The sequence below is a fragment of the Thamnophis elegans genome, chromosome 2 (assembly GCF_009769535.1).
Source record: "Thamnophis elegans isolate rThaEle1 chromosome 2, rThaEle1.pri, whole genome shotgun sequence".
NCBI lineage: Eukaryota > Metazoa > Chordata > Lepidosauria > Squamata > Colubridae > Thamnophis > Thamnophis elegans.
Genome location: NC_045542.1, coordinates 67,122,625 through 67,143,653, shown reverse-complemented (window position 1 = coordinate 67,143,653; position 21,029 = coordinate 67,122,625). Strand labels below are relative to the sequence as shown.

At 38.1% G+C, this 21,029-nt stretch overlaps 1 protein-coding gene across 2 annotated transcripts; it reads left to right on the top strand.

Annotated features, from left to right (window-relative positions):
* The first annotated feature begins 6 nt into the window (after positions 1-6).
* LOC116504276 (F-box/WD repeat-containing protein 9-like) lies at positions 7-19,144 on the top strand. Of its 2 annotated transcripts, none has more exons than XM_032211204.1 (11): positions 7-33; positions 3,887-4,315; positions 4,944-5,083; positions 6,639-6,767; positions 10,126-10,238; positions 12,723-12,814; positions 14,091-14,239; positions 15,955-16,068; positions 16,182-16,271; positions 17,857-17,922; positions 18,089-19,144. In XM_032211204.1, the coding sequence occupies exons 2-11, from the start codon at positions 3,889-3,891 to the stop codon at positions 18,161-18,163; spliced, it is 1,395 nt and encodes a 464-aa protein (XP_032067095.1). In that variant the 5' UTR covers positions 7-33; positions 3,887-3,888; the 3' UTR covers positions 18,164-19,144. The 2 variants fall into 2 exon arrangements, with proteins under 2 accessions (XP_032067095.1, XP_032067094.1); XM_032211203.1 differs by lacking the exon at positions 7-33 and adding an exon at positions 2,604-3,194.
* The last annotated feature ends 1,885 nt before the right edge of the window (positions 19,145-21,029 follow it).

Sequence of the window (21,029 nt, the reverse complement as noted above, 5' to 3'; positions counted from 1 at the left end):
TTCTTGTTGGGGTTGCAGCTGCGCTTACTGGTGGTGAGTAAAATTAATCATGTTTTGTAAAAATTTTTACTCGGGAGTAAATTTTACTTACTCCCGAGTAAAAATTTTACTCGGGAGTAAAATTTACTCCCGAGTAAAAATTTTACTTGGGAGTAAAAAGCGGCAAACTTCCACGTGGTTCCATCCAGACTTGCCGCCTGTGCTGGCTGGGAACTCCGCAAAGCCAAAGGGGGAGAAAGCAGGGGGCTGTCTCCTCCTCCCAGCCCAGCAAACAGTCCTTTTTTCAGCTGTGCAGACAACTTCCACGTGGCTCTCGCAGCCCGGCAGAAGCATTTTTTCGGGGGAGGGCTCTGCCTTAAGCAAGAATTGCATTAAAGACCAGAGCAACAGGTATTTCCTTATTTGCCTGGAGAGACAAATAATTCCTAGGGATACTTGCCATGTTCTTTCATCACCATGACGATCTTATTTTTTTGAGCTAAATGTATTTTTCCAGTTTGAATTGGGCATAATCTTTTTTTATTGATCCACTGTCAGGAAGAGGGATTATAATTTAAAACAGATGATTTCAGTGGCATCTTTTTTATTAATTTAAATTTCTTTCCGTTCTCCATACCCATCTTCTTGTATCAAATAATAGCTGTGGATTCATTGGTATTAAGTGTATATGTTTGAAGCAGTGCAGGAAATCTTGAAAACTTATGAATTTCTCTCCCCTCTGTGGCATTAGGCCTTAGTATCTGATTTGCTATATAACTTAGCAGTAGTTATTAGCACTCTTGGTGAATGATTCCCTTTTCTCAAATTATCTTGAACAATAGTTTGCAGTGTTTTCATATCTTGCACCCAGCTTTTTAAATTTATTATTAAATAATTTGTATTCTATCAGGGGCTTTCAGCAGTTTACAGCAACAAAAATGCCAAATAAAATTATATTATTATAAAATCATTGTAACAATTCCACAAAAACAATAAAAAGAAAATCCAGTGATAAAACCATATTAAATCCCAATGGCTCTAGAAGACAGAATAATTTGTACAGCCTTCCTGAATGGACAGCAGGTTAGGGCTCCCTGCTCTTGGGGGAGGTTTCCAAAGGATGGGCACCAGCTGAAACCTTCCTCCTGAGAAAGCCCTACCTTTGTCATGAATGGGATTACAGGGCCTCCCCAGAAGATATTTAAAGCTCTGGTAAGATAGCTTTGAGGGGGGTGGTCTTTAAATATTTGGACTTTAAGCTGATTTTGGAACATCTGTAAATTTGAAAGCACAAAAAATGCTATTGGCTTGTTTCCAGATGAGTCATTTACTGTAAGGAGTATAGGCTCAATGTATTTTAAAATAATATTTTATTTATTGTGCATATGATTTTTTAAAATAGTGGTATTCTGTGTTGATTCTTTTTTTAAATTGTCTTAGACTATTTAAAAAAAGATTCTATCCAAAATAAATTGAAACAAGCCATTTTTAAAATTTCTATGCACAATACTTTGAAATGGACTCAGGAGTCATGATTGACACTGAGTGAATTTGCACTTTTAATAATCAGGAAGATACAATGGCATTGAAAAAAGTGACTGATGACCATTTTTCACACTTAGCGACCATTTTCACACTTAGCGACCGTTGTGGCATCCTCATGGTTACGCGATCAAAATGTTGATGTTTGGCAACGGATTCGTATTTCTGATGATAGTTTGAAATGGTGACAGTATAAATTATTGCTGGTGTAATACTTAACAATGGTTTTTAAGGATTTCTTTTATTTATAGAATACCTTTTTTATTATTTTGGGGGGATTTTTACTTTTAAATTGTTTATAAAATGTATTTACTACAAGAAATGTTCCTTTTTGCAAATGTGATCTTTGCAAATCTTTGTGATGCAATATGTTCAGACCAGGTTTATGTGTCTCAAAGTGGCTGCTATTCTATGGGCAGGCCAGGTTGGTGCAAGGCAGCTTTGCCAGATTTGGTGTGTTTCACCCTCATTGAATTTTATATCGTATAAATAATGGAAGGAGGAAGGAAGAGAAAAAAGGAGGAAGGGAGTGAGTGAGGAAAGAAGAGGATGGAAGGAGGGAGGGAGGAAGGAAGGAAGAGAGGGAAAGAGCAGAAGACAGATAAGGTGAAGGTAGATAAGCAAGAGGAATGAAGGAAGAAGTGAGGAGTCTCGAGGAGGGGGAAAACATTTAGTGACCAAAGTTACAATGGCATTGAAAAAAGTGACTGATGACCATTTTTCACACTTAGCGACCGTTGCAGCATCCTCATGGTCACATGATCAAAATTTTGTTTGGCAACAGATTCGTATTTATGCTGGTTTCAGTGTCCTGGGGTGACCTTTTGACAAAAAAAATTTTTTTTAATCAAGCCCCCCCCCCCCCTCAAGGGTGTCCCTCTTTTCCAATCTGAAAATCTGGTCACCTTATACATATATTCTAAAAACCTTACAAAGCAATCCTATCCTGCTGAATTCAATTGTCTTAATCCTCGTTGACAAGTTAAACAGTCGTTTTGTTAATAGAAAATGTAAAATAATGTTTTTAAAACACTGCCATAAGCCAGATAATAAAATAGCCAGATTTCTCTAACGGTATGGTTGAGGCTGCCGAAACGCAGCTGCTACCTGTGGGGCCATTGTTTTAAAAAAAAGCTGCGGCCTAGAAGTTCTTGTGCGCACGCTCCGTACTTGGAACCCAGAAAATCGGAGGCTTGTGGAAGCGCCTCTCCTAAAAGGTTGCTTTGCGTCATCAATTGCCGCCGGAAGCGGTTGCTCCTTAGAGACGAGACGCGCGAAGGCGGCGCGACCTGTCAAGACGAAGCTTTCTTAAATCGATGGTGCCGATTCTGAGGCAGGTTGCCGTGAGGATTAGGATCCTGGCTCACTGCTGAGGCCGGGAAACAAAACTCGACGTTTGGATTAATCTTTTAAGTGTGTGGAGCTCTGCACCTGCAGAACGGGGCTCTTCCTACGGCGTTAAGGCGGGCGTGACCGCTCTTCGTATGCCATGTCTGCCTGAACGGAGGAGTTGTCTTCGGCAACAAGAGCTGGATTTTTCACTTGATGCACTTTCCCGGCTAGGTACATGATAAGCGTGCGCGGAGGAAGGAAGCGAGAGGAGGAAAAGAACAAAAGAGTAGCCCTTTTTAGAATCGGCTCTGGGCTGTGTGCGCGGGGAAGAGGAAGATGAGGTTCGTTTCTAAAAATGTGTTTGGTAAAATAATGTTTAAAAAATGTGAGAGAAGCAGTTGCTTTTGTGAGATTTGGACTCTGCCTCTCTATGGTATCAAAGGATAAGCTGTCTTTCCGGAACCTGTTCTAAGAACCTGTGAGCATATTTCTGGGTTGGTCATTAGGAAAAATGACAGCCATTTCAGAACACAATTTCCCCCTCCTGAACTATGCTTTGCCCATAGGATGTGCATGAATTGAACATTCCGGATGTAGCTGGCAACCAACAGTTTTATTTGTGTGGACTCGGTACTCATTTTCAGATGAAAGTTTGGAAGTCAGGATGAGACCAACTTTTCTAATCTTATTCTTTTCTCTACCTATGAACAGTATTATTTGAAGAGATAAAAACAAACAAGATTATTTCTACATTTATCTTTCAGAAGTTGTCTTGTTAATTATGTAGGAATTTTTTTGGGAATGTCCAATAGATAATTTCTTTTTACATCTTGTACCTTGAGCATCATTTTAAAATTGTCAGGCTTAAGTGTACCTATAATTCATGCTCTCAAAACATCCCTTTTGTTGCATAAAACTTTTGTATTATTAATTGAAATATTGTATTAATTGAAATATCAATTTCTAATAAAATAGTATAACTTTGGTTTTTATCATCCCTTACCTGAATTGTTTGCTTCTTGCCTTCCTGCAGCAATGGAAACTGTCCCAAGTTCTTCTGTTGAACAGCAAGGCTCTGACAATGATTGTGACCCAGAAAGCAAAATAGATCCAGATACCCAAGCCCTAGAGTATGTGGAGCGTGTTCTTGGAACTTCAAATCAGTCCAGGCAAGCAATCCAGTGTCTGCCTCTAGAGTCTCTCTCAATAGGTGGTAAAGTCCGAACATCAGACCTCAAATCACCTCTAGAACTGAAAAAATCTTCTGTTGAAGAAACTGCTTCAGGACTATTATCTCTTCCTCTAGAGTTGATTTTAGAAATCTGTTCCTATCTGCAAGCCAGGTTTGTTTTGCATGTCCTTCCTTTAGTTTGCAGGACACTGAGGGACATTGTGCAAGATGAAGTCACTTGGAGAATTCGAGTTTTAAGAAGAATTGGCAATTGCTATCCAGTTGTAGAAGGTAGGTGGGTTTTCTTTCTACCTATTGGTGACCTATATTTTAGCTTTTCACAAGCAGCTTCTTGCATGATTAACTTGATTTTAGGGGAAGGTGGAACTGGTGTTTTAAATGTAGATGATGTTGGGAGGGGAAAAAAAAGCTAAAAGGAGTTTTCCTTTGTGTCTGAAAAGTAAAAGGGTTATCACTAAAAATGAGTAGTAATTTCACTCGAGCTACTTTTCAAATGCTGTAATTTGTAAATATTGTAATACTCTGGGTAGAACAACAATAAATATTTCCTAGCCTGCTTCTCTTTCATTTTTGGAGTGTTGCAGGTCAGCTCAATAATATTGTCTCTGAACTGATAGTACCAAGTCCTTTATTATTTAAAGATAATGTCTTTAACGTGTTAGTTCCCAAACTGAAATATTAGAATTTGTCATAAGTCACTTTTGCAATGTTGCAACTCTGGCTCCATTATGTAAAACTCCTGTGTTTTAGTATCTATCCTATTTTGGTGTTTAAATTCTGTAAACATGTTAGCCTTTTATGTAAAACCACTATATAAACATAAATAAGACACATAAGCTTAATTTTTTTTACACCAAACAAAAAAAATCTCTCTCTTTATATGGTTTTTTTTTGGCAGGTAATGATTTTAACTGGCCAACAGCTTGCATTGAACTAGAGGAACACCTCCAACAATGGACAGAGAATGGCAAAAACACAGAGTATTTTTCCCTTACTGAAGGGCACTTTGCTTCTGTTGATTCTGTACTGCTCCTTCAGGTAAAAACCTGTTTCTCTTTGCTGATTTTAATGATGCAGCATTTTAATGTTCCAAACAGTATATCCGTCAACATTCAAAGTTTAGTTGAAAGGAACATGTTGAACAATGTTCTGCATTTTCATTTTTCTGTCAAAAAATAACTAACAAAATTCATCTGACCAAACATCTTTCCTCTGTGTTATGCTCCATTATGAGCATAAGTAAGTAAGAACTCATAGTAAGAACTGGTTATGTATTTGTTAACATTTTATATGAAATTATTCTTTAGACCTAAATGCTGAGTACAGGATTAACTATGGCCACTTCCTTTAAAATAGCAATAGCAGTTAGACTTATATACCGCTTCATAGGGCTTTCAGCCCTCTCTAAGCAGTTTACAGAGTCAGCATATCGCCCCCACAGTCTGGGTCCTCATTTCACCCACCTCGGAAGGATGAAAGGCTGAGTCAACCTTGAGCCGGTGAGATCTGAACCGCTGAACTCCAGATAGCAGTCAGCTGAAGTGGCCTGCAGTACTGCACCCTAACCACTGCGCCACCTCGGCTCTCAACTCTCATTTGTCTATCACTTAATCTAAAAAGTATTCCTTCTTTGCTACTATTGTTTCCCCTTCATTCTTATTCTTGATTAATTACTGCTAAAGTACTCTGTCAAACCATTCTGATATTGTCTTTATAATGGGCTTTTAGTTTTATGTTTATTTCCATTTATATAGCAGCCTATCTTACTTGTGGGACTCTGGGTGGGTTATATGTAAAAAGAACAGAAAAATGAACTTGCATAAATTAAAACTATTAAAACAATAGTTCACAAAAATAAAAATGCAGGAGAATATCAGCCAATGCTCCTAAGCAATGCAGCCCTCTTGTGGGCTCCCCACATCCACTGGGGATTTGACTTCAGGGACTTCCTAAAGTCCAAGATTGGACACAATCTGACCTATGATGACAATCTTCCAGAGAGTGGATGATAGCAGAAAGGGCTCTCCTCCTCTTGGGACCTGTTAGATAGAACTTCTTCATGCAAGGGACCCACAATATGTCCTTTCTGCTGGATCTGATGGAATGGGTAAAAGTAATCAGGGGAAGGCAGTCCTTCAAACAACCAGGCCACGTGCCTAATAGGGATTTGTAGGTCATTACTAGCACCTTGAATTGAACCTGGAAGCAAATTGGCAACCAATGCAGCTCAGAGAACAGAGGTGTAATGCGCATCTATCTTGGATGGACATAACTGCCCACATTTTATTTTATTTATCAAATTTAGAAACTACCCATTTCCCTCACAGAGGGACTCTGGGCAGCATACATATAAAATATTGTCATGTTTTGCACCATCTGTAGCTTCTGAATATTTTTTAAGGGCAGGTCTATGTAGAACATGTTACAGGAATCCACTTGGGAAATGACCAGGGTTGTGAGTGACAGATATTATACATAATTTGCACTGAAATAAAGTTGGAAGTCTGCTCACTGTCTTTGTGATACTACTCTGCAATATGAGGGACACTAACGTGTATCATAAATTAGCATTTATTTTTATTATCTTATCCAGGGTGGGGATCTGTGTATTTCTGGCTCTCGAGACCGAAATGTCAATTTGTGGGATCTAAGGCAGCTGGGCAAAGCACCAGAAAAAGTTCTAGTGAAAACGCTGGGGACAGAGCCCAATGGAACACACAAGGTAACTCTAGATTCTGAAGCAGATCAATGCATTAAACATAAATATTAAGTATTATTACAGAAATTTTGTATCATCAACCCCCAAATTTCCATCTGATAGCCCCATTCCATTGTTTAAACCAGAAAATAAAGTGCAGCGAGTTTCTGTGTGTGTGAGGTGTATACAGGTAGCCCTTGAGTTACTATTGTAACTGAGCCTTTGATTATAGTCATAAGTAATGATAGTGATATAGCAGGTCATCACATGACCAGAACCAGTTTTATGACCTGTTTTGCAACAGTCATTAATCAAATGCAGCCATCATAAAGTGAATACTGTGGTCATTATGCAAACCCTTTGCTTGCTATGAGGCAGTTTTGCCAGAAATCAGAAGTAAATGCTGGCTTCCTGCAAAATTGTGATTCATGATTATGTGCTTGCAGGGTGCTGCAGATGACTGTAAATATGGGCCGGTTGCTGAGAGCCCAAAATATGGTCACATTGGGGGAAGCAGACATCAGAATTTCAGAACCTGCCCATAACTATGTTCTGGGGCACCCATCATAACTTCAAACAGTTGTTAAGTGACTGGTCGTAAGGCAAGGACTGTCTATATGTATATGACATCACTCATGATTTGGAACTTTTCTAATTAATGGCTGTATATCACTGTCTCCCTCTTTTGAACATTAAACCTTCCATTTTTACAAGCTTCTTTGTTGTTTACTGTAAAAAAAATTAAAATGGTCCATGCTTTTTTATGGCTAGTTACAAAGAAAAGTGTAGGTATATACATGAGTACCGTATATGCTATCCTGGCAGAAATATGGGCTGTTGCTGCCAGGAAACAGATGACATTTAGAAAATCTTTCAGTCCTCTCTAACCTCTGAGCAGGGAGTGACCATTCCTAGTGAAAAGGAAGGGAATGCTTCAGCACTTGACTATAGTGATGTATCAGTGCAATAGGTCTGTGTCCAATCTTGGACTTGAAGTCCCTGAAGTCAAATCCCCAGTGGATGTGGGGAGCCCGCAAGAGGGCTGCATTGCTTAGGAGCGTTGGCTGATATTCTCCTGCATTTTTATTTTCTTCTGCAGTGAATAGAGAAAGTCCACGCACCTGTTAAAATGCCAGGTTGTTGAGATGTAAAAAAGTCAGACCAGGATAAATCACTTCAGAATTCTTTCTACCTCTAACATATAAATTGTACAATTCAACTGAAAAACAAATTGAAATCTTTTATGCGGGGAAGGGGGGGATAATAAACTTGCAATAACGTAGTAGCATAAAGATGCACACCCGTAAACTAATTCTTTGTTCAAGCACCTTCTGACAACATTCAGACTTTTGTGGTAGGAACCTATCAGCAGGCCACATCTTGCCTTGGGAATTTTTGCCCACTCTTCCTTGCAAAAACATTCCCAGTCTGTCAGGTTGCAAGGGCATCTCCTGTGCCTAACCCTCTTCAGATCATCCCACAGATTCGCAACTGGATTCAGGTCTGGGCTCTGACTTGCCATTCCAAAACTTTGATCTTCTTCTGGTTAACCATTATTTTGTTGATTTGGAGGTATGCTTTGGGTTATTGTCATGTTAAAAGGGGGAAATCCTCTTCATCTTTGGGATTTTAGCAGAGGTTTTCTGCCCAAATTGACTGATATTTGGAACATTTCATGATTCCTTTCACCTTGAAGAAAAGCAGTCCCAGTGCATAATGCTGCAACCACCATGCTTCACTGTGGGCAGGTTGTAACTTTTGATGATGCACAGTGTTGTTCTTGCGCCAAATCTACTTCTAGAAATCATGGCCAAAATATTCATCCTTGGTCTCATCAGACCATAATACATTTTCCCCATATGCTTTTGTCATTCTTGATGTAAGTTTTTGCAAAATGTAGCCAGGCTTGGATGCTTTCCTTTATAAGAAAAGGCTTCCATCTTGCCACCCTATCCCACAGCCCAGATACATGAAGAATGTGGGAGATTGTTATCACATGTAGTACAAAACCAGAACTTGCTAGTCATTTCTGCGGCTCCTTTAATGTTACTATAGGCCTCTTAGCAGTTTCCAACCAGTTCTTGGTTATGTCACTATCGTGCCATATTTTCTCCACTTGTTCACTCCATGGTATATCCAATGGAAATGTTTTAGTGTCCTTCTCTTGTCCTTCTCCTCACTGATAACTTCCAACTTTGATGCTTCGTAAGCTTTTTGTGAACCATGATTTCTGCTGTTGGAGGCAATAGAGTAAATATCAGAAAAATCCTACTAGAACAGCTGAACTTTATATAGGCCTGATCAGGTTCACTTTAATTAATGGCAGGTGTGTATTGAATACTATTTAATATAATTTTGAATGTGATTGGTTAATTTTGAACACAACCCGACTTATAAGATGCTGTGAACATTTATGAAGCCACATTACTTTAGGGTTGTTGTTTTTTTTGGTAATCTCACCCCCCCCCCTCTTAAAAGATTTCAGTTTGTTTTTCAGTTGAATTGTACAGATTAAGAATACTGAAGCAATTTATCTTGGTTTGATTTTTTTTTTACACTTGAAAAACCTAGCATTTTAACAAGTACATATTTACCACTGTACATATTTACCACTGTACGTAAAAAAATTATGATACTAAATTGAAACTGAGTTTGTGTTCTACAATGATGTATATTTATTAAGCTGCTGTATCTTATTTCATACTAGCTGATAACCGGGTGTAGCCCGGATATGTATTTATCCCAATCCTGTATTACAGGGAGCCCCTTGTGGAGTATTGCAAAGCTGTTACCATGGCAACTCCACTGGGCTGTACAGTAGAAGCCATTTTAAGGCACAACAGACTGTATCTTAACAGAACTTGAATCCATAAGGCACACAATCACTACAAAAGTACTGTGACTTGACACTATAAATATAATTCAGTCCTTTTCATTTCAGTGGCCCAGGTGTTCTGGAGTTATGCTGGAGCATACACAAACCCACAGAGCCATAGATAGATAGATAGATAGATAGATAGATAGATAGATAGATAGATAGATAGATAGATAGATAGATAGATAGATAGATAGATAGATGATAGATAGATAGGCAGGCAGGCAGGCAGGCAGACAGACAGACAGACAGACAGACAGACAGATATAACAGGAGATTGGTTGTCTTCAGAGAATGAAAGCTCAGAGTTTGCCGTGTATAACAATATGAAGAAAAAGCAGAAGGAGATAGAAAAGAAATATTTCTGTAGTTCACCTGGAAAAGTTAATTGACCTAACTGTAAGCATTTGTTGTAATTTTGTTATTGTTATTGCAAAGATTAGCTGAAGTTGTCATGTATATTTTGTCCCTCCTCCCCCCATTTTTTTCCCCTCCCACACTGCCTAGGGATGGGTTTGGTCTCTGGCTTCACGTGATAACTGTGTATGTTCAGGCTCCTGGGACAGCACAGTGAAGTTATGGGATATAGCTGCTGATGGAAAACAGTTTGGCGAAATCAGGTACTGTTGCTGCTTATCCTCTTACACTATATTTATTTGGAAGAGTAAATGGAAGGAAAGGAAAACTAGATTCAAAGAAACAGTATTAATAATGACCAGAGAATAAAGATATTGGCTTCAGTCTTTAATCAAAGTAGGATGTTAAATCAAAGAGATTTAACATCCTACTTCCCAAAATCAAATCATGACAAAAGGCATAAAATAATACAAATATCCAGTCTTGAGTTATAATACATGTCAGATAATTTTGTCTGTTTTTTCTTTTTGTATTTCCCAAGGATTTATTTAGAAAGACGGGATTAATGTACAATTACTATTGTATCAACATAAAAGGTGGGGGCAGAAAGACTAGACAAAGTGTTGTTGTGAAGGAGCATTGGAGAGTGAATAAGGACAAAAACTGATGCAGACCTACCCAGAGCCAAAATATCAACTGAAATGTACAATAAGCCTTCTCATCTTTCATCTTGACCTTGTATACCTTATCTCTCTGATATGCATATGTAGCAGCTTGTAGTCCTTCTAGAAAGTTTAGATTTTTTCTCTCCCTATCTTTGGGTTCATCCCCTTGTATTTGGCTGTGAGATATTTCAGGAAAAAAATATTTAACTTGTATAGGTACAAGTCTACAAGGAAAATTCCAGCTCACTTACAAAGTTGCTCACCCTATCTCAGGAAGGGAGGTTATTCTACATAAATATATTATAGGTATAAGAACAGTGCAACCTTTTTCTAGTCTTACATTTCTAGAATTTCCAAACTGATATGCTGGTTTTGGATCCAGAGAGCTGGAGGTTGCAAATATAATGAAAACTAATATAGTGGACTATTAGAATACACTTCCAGATTTATCAGACATTAGTGCCATGATGGTGAACCTATGGCACATGAGTTGTTAGCTTCAGCATGCATCCGTGCGCCGGCCGCTGATTTTGGGACTTCCAGAGGGTCGAGGAAAACAGTTTTCACCCTCCCCAGGCTCCAGCCTACTTCCGGCCCTCCCAGGCTCCAGAGGCTTTCCTGAAGCCTGGGGAGGATGAAAACGGCTCTCCGCAATCCCTCCGGAAGCTGGAAACTGATAATTTCCAAAATTCTGGTTGGCCCATTGGGCCCATTTTTTGCCCTCCCCAGGCTCTTGCTCTGGACACTTTCCTAATGCCTGTGGACACATGCACCTTGCTGCATGCACATGCGTAGGTAGGCGGGCGCATTGCATTGTGGGCGTGGGACACACATGTGCTATTGCGCGCGCACACACAATTTTGGCACACATTTACAAAAAGGTTTACCTTCACTGCCTTAGTGTATTGGATGTTTCGTATAATAAACTAATTTCTGTGATGGCTTACTTCATGAAGCAGATGGTGGCGATTGCATCATCTGCATTAATTTATGGTGTTTGAGTGGAGTCATTATGCAAATGCCCAAAATCACCAAGATGATATTAAAAGTTCACATTTAATGATATTATCTATCTATCATCTATCTATCTATCTATCTATCTATCTATCTATCTATCTATCTATCTATCTATCTATCTATCTATCTATCTCATCTATATTAGTATTTATGAATTGCTTTGCTCAATCTATTAAAATTAACATTCTCTATAATTTAGCATGTAAATAAGTCCTATAGTGACTCTTCTGATTTGCACTGAAAGAGAATGAAGTTAGGCCCATGATGGTGAACCAAGGCACAGTTGGCACACGGAGCCATTTTTTAGGTCACATGAGGCGTTGCTTTGTCAGCAACAGTGCACATGTGCATGCTGGCCAGCTGATTTTCGGCTGATTATTGCCCTCCAGAGGCTTCAGGGAAGCCTCCTGAAGCCTCTGGAGAGCAAAAAAAAAACCCGTTTGTGCATTGAGCTGTTTTTTGCCTTCTGGAGGGCAAAAATCAGGCCTTCCGGTCCAACTAGAAGTTGGAAAACGGGCCGTTATCGGCCTCCGAAGGGCCTCTGGGGGGATGGGGAAGACCCTTTTTGGCCTCCCCAGGCTCCTAGAAAGAGTCTGGAGCCTGGGGAGGGCAAAAAAATGGATCCACCATGCCATCATGTGTCAAAAGTGGGGGGAGATTGGGGGGAGGTGTAGGGTGGGGGGGTCATGCACACATGTACAGGGGGAGGGCGCATAGAATTATGGGTATGGGCACACACACACACAACCCCCCACTCTCCTCCCATTTTTGGCACACAATGGCAAAAAGGTTAGCCATCATTGAGTTAGGCAGACAGAATTTTGTTAGTTGATGCTGCAGCAGTGGTTTTCTTTCTATTGCTTTTCCACCAATCAGTTGTAGTAAATGATGCTAAATAGACAGTCACTGCAAGCAGCAAAATGGGAACTAGCTAATTTATGTTGCAAATAGTGTAGTCTGAAATAATGGAAAGCCCAAGGCTGAGCAAAGATTTACTGACTTGAATGTGTGACCGTAAAATATGCTTCTTGACACATTGTCTGATCCTTTCCTTTTGGATTCTAGAGGGAAAGCAGCTGTATTGTGCCTTTCTTATTTGCCCGACATTCTGGTCACAGGAACATATGACAAGAAAGTGTCAGTCTATGATCCACGAGGTTAGTACCAGTTGTTACTTTACATTCTTGATACATAAAACACCACTTCCTGCTTTCAAACAATTATTGTCACCACAGTTAAGGCATAGGGGATCACACGATGGCATTTCAGGTACTTGATAACTGGCTGGCATTTATGAGTGGTTGCAGCGTTCTCCAGTCGTGTGATTAAGTTTTGTTTTTGCCATTTTTCAGCAAAAAATGCCCATAGGTTAAGTTGGAATCAGACTTACAACTATGTTTCACTTAATGACTATGTGGTTAACTTGATGTTGCAGTGATGTGCTTAAGAACCATTGCAAAAACAATCATATAATTGAGTCCGGTCACATAATGACTCAACTTACAACATAACATAATCAAACTTGTGGACTTGATTATGGTTGTAAGTCATAGATTACTATATGTCAGGGTCTTCTTATCTTAGTGGACCAAGAACAGCCAGAAAAGAAAGGATTATTCCATCTATCTAGACATTAGATGTCTTCTGTGCCAGATTTGTGCATATTGTGGATGCTCCCAATTAATTACTACCATGTAGAAGGTTTGCCCATTCACAAAATGTCTATGAACCACTCACAAAACACTCAGTTATCAGAAAGCAAACTATTGAGGTTATTCCCATCATTTTCACTAGCCACCAACTGTAGCTACTTACAGTTTTCTTTTTCTAGAAAAGAAGGTCCATTTCTGAACATGGTTGCAGTTATCTACCATTTTTATTTTCCCTGTGGCCAATGCAAAGCCTGGAAGTACAATATTCTTGAAAATAACTCTGTTTTGCAGCATACCAATTTCTCATTTATTTATGTTTAAATCAATATAATTTTGTTTAAAAAAATAAATTAGGTGGGGGTAGGGAATTAACTGGCATCAAGAGGCATATTGGTAGCTTAGAGTACGTTGCCACCCTACAGCTACAATTAATTTCTGAAGACTGCCATCTCAAGCAGAAAGCTTGCTGCAAGAAAATTATAATTGCCCACTCTGATTGTTTGGGTATAAATTCTTTTGATGGGTAATACATTTCTGTATGTAATCGAAACACCCTCCCCCCGCAAAAAAAATTCATCAGGAATGGGGAGACGGCAAGAGAATTCCTAAAGGAAGTTCTGCTTTCTCTCCTGCTTGCAGTTACCTTGATAATTAAATGGCAAACCTCAAGTGAAGAAACAATTTATATGTGATTATAGTTGAGCAAGCCACAAATTTTATAAGATTTATCTTGTGCAGGTGACTGGGCTCTTGTGATGCATCTCTTGGCCCTCTCTCACAGCTGCTTATGCCCCAGTGATGAGCCGCAGGCTTCACTCCAGTGCAGTCCTATCCCTTGCAGCTGACGAACACTTCATTATCTCTGGCAGTGAGGATCGGACGCTGGTATGTTTTGACAGGCGGACCAATAGTGTACTTCAAAGGCTTCAGGTGAGCTATTCAGCTTCAATCTCTTTTTCATGATTTCAAAACTAACCAACAGTTATGGGGGGGGGGACCCAAGAAAAATCTAATCCTTCACTTGTTCATACAATTGTTCATATTTTCCTTTAGATTTAAATTGAACAGATCTGAGAGAAATTAGATACATATTAGAGTACAGCAATACAGTAAGAATACAGGAAGTTAGATAAGAATAAGATAGTGTTAAGGGACAAATCTAGATTATATTAGTAAGATAATAGCTAATGCAAAGCTAATAGTACAAGGAAGTAGAAGATGAGATTAAGTAGGAGATGGAATGGATTTCCAATAAGCACCATGGTAAAGTTAGACATCCTTGCTGAAGGGGAGTAGTGTTTACGGTGATTGAATATTAGCTGCAGACAAGCAAATTCTCTCTGTAGGAAAAAAAGATCATGTGATTGTCATTCACACACACTCACATAAGTAGATTACAAGAACCGAGGCTTTATGATTGGCTTGTGAGTCAAATGGCTACAAGTTGAGTGATACCATCTAAGCTCACAGTTGTAACACAGCCTGTTATGTACAAAATGCTCTACCGAGCCTTATTTCTTAATCATGTTTGGAATTATTGTTTACTGCTTGGAAATATTAACAGAAAGTTTTTAAGGTATTCACTGAGTGAGTCTCTTTCTAATTGAGAAAATAAGTTTTAAATGTGATTTTAGGGATTTGGGAAAATACTGAGTTTTTTGAATAAGAAGCAATTGGGTGTTGATTTTAGAAAACTAAAAAACAGATATTTGGAATAAAAATTTAAAACTAATTATAAAAATCCTTTTTGCTTGAGTTCATTGGGGAAAAATGATATCATGGGATTTTGAAAATTGGACACTAGGGGGAACTAAAAGAAAATAAGTATTACAGCTAAATGAGAAGTATACTTAAATTTGAGCTGTTAACAAAAAATGGAACAAAATAATTTAACTATATTTTGAAGGACATTTTGAACAATAGACACAGAAATTGTGTCTTAATTTTAAGAATGTTTGATACCATAGATAGATTATATCTATGTCACAGAAGAAGAACAAGCTATACCGGATAAGGCTGAAATTGATTTGATTGTGGATTTAAATATAAGAAGTTACAAGAACAACATGGAACAAGATAATTCAGTGGCCATAAAAATGAAACTGGTTGATGTCTTGATATTTAAAGGGGACATACAAGTATTGAATCAGAAGAGTGAATTGGATAACATTTTCTTACTGGATGTTCAAAAGAGATATGTTAAAGGCTTGAAGGACTTTTTGAGACAGGATAAAAAAATGAAAAAATAAATCAAATTCTAGGACATTATTTGAAGGGACCCAAAAACTAAGATTGTTAAATTATGGAGAAGAAATCTATAGCTGGGTTATTTGATCAAGTTGGTATTTATTTCTGGTAACTTAATGAACTTTTGCTGATAAGAAATAAATTATGAGGATGATGAAATAAAGGGGTTAAACAATAAGAAATAGGATAGAATTAAATGTATCATATATTTTTCAATAACAATAAGGAAGAAAATAGAGGAATTTAATATTTACCTGAGACAAAATGTATATAAGACTTTACTTTTGTATATAGGTTTTATAATAACCTACTGACCATGGGGATTGTGTTATTTCATACTTATGTCTGCTGTCATGCAGAACTGAGCCTATGGCAATGATATTTAACTTTTCCCACAGCTGGACACATACCTATTTTCCATGTCATACCAGGGTTCTCAACTATGGGCTGGAGACAATCATGGAATGCTGTATGTCTTTGAGAACAATGGAGGGCATTTCCGGCACATTCGGGTATGGTACTGATAGTAGATCATGGAGGGACAGAGAAATATGGTTCTTCTCTAATTTCCACACATAAAACAATTCTCTTTCATTTGACGTCTCACTGCTTTTTCTTTTGTCAGTATTTTGATGTAGGTCATCTCTCTCAGATCACTGGAGTCCAGTACTCATTGGGTGCCCTGTATACAACTTCTACTGACAAGACGCTCCGTGTAAGAATTGTGATGGTATCTAAGTACTTTATTAGGCATGAACAGTTAATTTGCCAATAGCAAAATCGCTTAGGCATATACCACTTTATAGTACTTTACAGAAGACTCTGAGTGGTTTACAATGTCAGCATATTGCCCCCAACAATCATTTTGTCAACCTCAGAAGGATGGAAGGCTTAGTCAACCTTGAGCTGCTCAGGATTGAATTCCTGGCAGTGGAATGCAGAATTAGCCTGCAATACTGCATTCTAACCACTGCTCCACCACGACTCATAAATTTTCAATCTATGTCTGTTTCATTATGGGTTCATCAAAAAGTAAATTCTCTTCTATTTCTGCAGTGGTTTATTTTTTAATCTGCACAAGAAGTTGCATGAATTATATTTTAAAATGTGTATTTTCTTACCGTACTTTTTGGAATATAAGACGCACCTTCCCCCCCCCCCAAAAAAAGAGGGTGGAAATGTTGGTGCGTTGTATACACCAAATACAGCCATTTTTTGCCTCCTGAAGCCCCGCCCCCGCATCCCATTTTTGTGAAAAATGGGCTGTTTTTTGCAAAAACAGACTTTTTTGCCTTCCTTCAGCCCCCCAGCAGGACTCTGCAGGATTCAGCAGGGCTGGGGCAAGGCAAAAATCCCCGTTTTTGTGATAAACGGGCTGTTTTTCACAAAAACGGAGGCTTATTTTCCCTCCCTCAGCCCCCAGGAACCCTCTGTAGGCTTCAGCAGGGCTGGGGCAAGGTAAAAATGCCCCCATTTTTCACAAAAACAGAGGCTTTCTTGTCTTCCCTCAGCCCTCTGCAGGCTTCAGCGGTGCTGGGGCAAGACAAAAAAGGGAGAGTTTTTGCCTTGTCCTGGCCCTGCTGAAGCCTGCAGAGGGCTACTGGGGGCTGAAGGAAGGCAAAACCTTTTTTTTTTCTTACTGACCACTTCGAAATCTTGGTGCATCTTATACACCTGTGCGTCTTATAGTCCGAAAAATATGGTAGTCCTTAACATGCTTTATATATTTGGTGAGTGCTCTCTTTGGACTGAAAAATCAAATCAAACCTAAAGAATAACTGAATTATTTGTGGCCTGGAAAAATAGTTCTGCTAGTATTATGACTGAGGAGAAAAATAAAACAGAACAAAAAAATAATCACATCACTGTAGCTTCGATCAGTGGAAGCAAAATCAATTCTGTCCACTATCATTTTTAAATATTTGACTGAAAAATAAAGCAGGAATGAGACCCTGGTTGCCATAAAGTTTTAGTTATAAACCAAAACATTGGATTATCTCACCAGCTTTAGGGTAGCTTCAGATAAAGATGATGAAATATGGTGAAGGCTATCTCATAGTTTTTCACATATTGCTTCCATATCACTATATTCAGATAAGCTCCTTCACTGCATACTGCCAGGCTTTATCAGATTCTTAGACCATTATTTTGGAGAGTTGCTTATACCAGATAATTGCATTGGCACAAATGTTTTGGGACTCTAGACTTTACCTATAGTAAAGTAAAATAGGGGTATTTTTTTCAATTTGTTATATCCTCTTATCATTTTTAGACTTAAACCTGTTGGATTTTTCTTTCAGATCCATGTTCCTACAGATCCACCAAAGGTCATCTGCTCACAGACCCACAGCTGTGTGCTAAATGGGGTAAGGACATCAGGATGGAGATGCTAGTAGATATTATTCCAGGAAAGCTATGAAAGGGAGGAATCCATTCATTAGCATCATCACTGTTTTGAGTCTAATGGAATTTTATTGTGGACTTATTGCAGTTAGCTCTGCTTAGCATCATTTTTATTTTTATTTTTTTCAGATCTGTGCTGAAGGAAATATGGCAGTAGCTGCCTCAGGTGGTTTATCCTTGGAGGTTTGGAAACTCAGTATTTGATGACAAGTCACATAGTGATCCTTCCTCTCAAGTTCAGGATCATCAAGTATTGAATTATTTCTTCATAGGTCCCAGACTCCTGGTGTCTGCTGAATTGTTGTTGTTGTTGTTTAATATGTTCTTTGGGGCTGAATAATCAAATGTTGAAACCTCAGTCTTGCTTGTCCCAGTAGCGGGTAACACAGAGGCTTGTATGGAGACTATCTGATTCACACTTGAACCTTAACCGTAATCCTTTCTTGCTGGCCATCTCTCTCATTTCATCTTGTGTGGCCAAAACACATTTGTGTGTACTCTTTCCATCCTCTTGACCCTTCAAGGTCTGCCCCACTCAACATCTAGGGGCAGTATCTTCTCTATGGCTTCATGGCCAAGAAGCTATTAGCTTACCAGGTAAGTAAGCACAGGTCTAAGCACTGAAAGGGTGAATTATGGGCAGAGGGGAGGGTGATGATTAGAGAGACTACCCAGCTAACCTTAGGCCTGGTAAATGTTTATATTTAATTAAAATATTCTGCCATAATGGCAAATCAAGAGTTATATTGCCTTTTCCCTCCCTTGTGGTAAGCAAAGCATGATTTTTTAAGGGATTTGGTTTAGAATTAAGAAATGGAATCCACTAAATAAGATTATATAGCAAATTTTGACTGTAAAACCATTTTCTCAATTTTGTTGTTATTAAATTATAACAAAAACAAGTTTTGAACAAGATGAACTGTTTCTTCAATGGCATATGGCAAGGTTCACATCTTGTGCTTAGCCATATAGTTTGGTTGGTTTTGTTTTAATATTATGTATGAATCATATCACAATATTTTATAAAGCATGGTTTGTAGTCTAGCATTATTGAATTAGTCTTGAGGCTTGTTCAGTAAATCATGATTAAAGTAAACCATGGGTTAGCATATTGTGAAAATCCAAAATAAAGACTGGAGTGCAACACAAAATGTCAATGTTGCATTATCATTTATGTTTTATTTATTTATTTGTAAGTCCTTTGTCATTTTATAAGCAAGAATTTAAGGACTTTGAATGCATTTGGATATGTGTACATAAACTGGCTTTTGAATTATCCAACAAAAGCAAATTGATAAGCTAAAATCTTTCCATCTTCTTCTTGTTATCTCTGAGAATTAGAAATGTTACTAACTCTGAGCTGGATGATGTCATTCTTTTCCTTCTATGTAAAAGGGGTATTATAAATACTCCAGAATAAATAGCAGGAATACTTGGAGTAACAAATATACAAAAACAGTAACATATAATGCCATAAAAAAGCATTTTGGCTTCTTATCAGCATCTTAGACACATCAGTTTCTACCTTTTTAATCAAAACCCAAAACTTAATTTCCAGTTTGTTGATTTTTTGAAGCAGGAGTGGATATTAGAATGAATAGTCAGAAAACAATTCAAAAGGCTTAGTCCTTCAGTAATATGTATTGGATATGATATGATCTGCATTATTTATAAGGCTAAAGCTGAAGTTATTGAAAGCTTATTATTCAATAAACAGATTGAAAAGCACACTATCTGAATCTCACCTCCCACAAGAACCACCTGGACTTGATGTGGTAATAATAAACACTCCCTTCCCCTCATACGTACAATATCAGTTTGGAGTCAGGCAGCACAAAAATTGATGCAAATAATAAAAATAAGATAAAGATCAGACTTCAGTCTAGAAAGCAACCCATAGACTTCTTTAATAGTTTGTCTATGACATTTAACCAGTTCTTGATTTCTGAGTGAGGAATGGTAAATTATCACATCTCCGAGTATAAACAATGACTGCATAAAGACTGAAGGACTGGCAAGTAGGCCAATCCCAAAAAAACATCTCTGGATGAGGAGAGGGCAGGAAGTCACCCACTTTTGCTCCAAACTGTAGCTCCTTGTGAGGACACTGCAGGACAGTGGTTTCCCATCAGTTTGAGAACTGGGAGACAAAGGGAATCATCATACTCTCAGTTGAAGTAAAGCCTTTTAAAGGACACTGAGTTCACTAATCTTACTTCTATTCACTTTTGGAAATCTCTGATTTAATTATATTAAGAATATTAGAGATCTTCAAAACAAGTTTGAAAAGCCACTTAGTAAGTTTACCTTTGTTCTTGAACAAAAGAAAAAGTAACTGTAAGGTTAATAAATAGAAACAAATGGCAAAAGCTAAATAAGAATTTAAGAAAGATATAAATGCCAAAATCATGTCTGATTTACTTTGACCATGTCACACATGGAAAATTCACTGGAGAAGGCAATGAGGCTAGGAATGGTTAGTGGAACAAGAAGGGCAAGCAAAGAACATGCTGGGTTGATAACATTAAATCTGATACAAAGTTGAATATCCAACAATTGAAAGAAGCTGTGCTTGACAGGATAGCATGGAGAGCAGTTGCTGATAAAATTGTCAAGAGTCAGACACAACTAAATGGATAAAGCAGCAACAACAGATGCCAAAAAGGGCAAGAAACATTAGGAACTATAGGACTTTTGCTAAAAGATTTTGGGGAAATTAATAAACAATTCCTTCATGGGGATACTATTTTATTTAGTCTATCCAAATAACAGAGATATAAGTCTTTATGATTTCAGAAAACACACACTAGAAGGCAGGAAAATAAAAAAGGCTGTTTTTAAATTGGAGAGTAAGTATTGGATTGGAAGAAATGACAGATAATACTGTGAAGTGTGAATCATTTCAAGATACTTGAAGAATGGACCTATTGTAGCTGCAATGTCAGAAATGTTTGCTTATGTGAATGTATAATTTAGAAAAGAAGAAAGGAAAGATGTAAAGAAAATGCTTTGAAAGACCTACATGATGAAGACTTGAAAAAGCGTAGGCAGATTTACTAGAAAATAAAGA

Excerpts from the sequence above, each read along its gene's own strand:
- LOC116504276 (XM_032211204.1), top strand. The coding sequence starts at position 3,889 with ATGGAAACTGTCCCAAGTTCTTCTGTTGAACAGCAAGGCTCTGACAAT. Across the intron at positions 6,768-10,125 it reads AGCCCAATGGAACACACAAG|GGATGGGTTTGGTCTCTGGC; the intron begins GTAACTCTAGAT and ends CACACTGCCTAG. Across the intron at positions 14,240-15,954 it reads GTGTACTTCAAAGGCTTCAG|CTGGACACATACCTATTTTC; the intron begins GTGAGCTATTCA and ends CTTTTCCCACAG.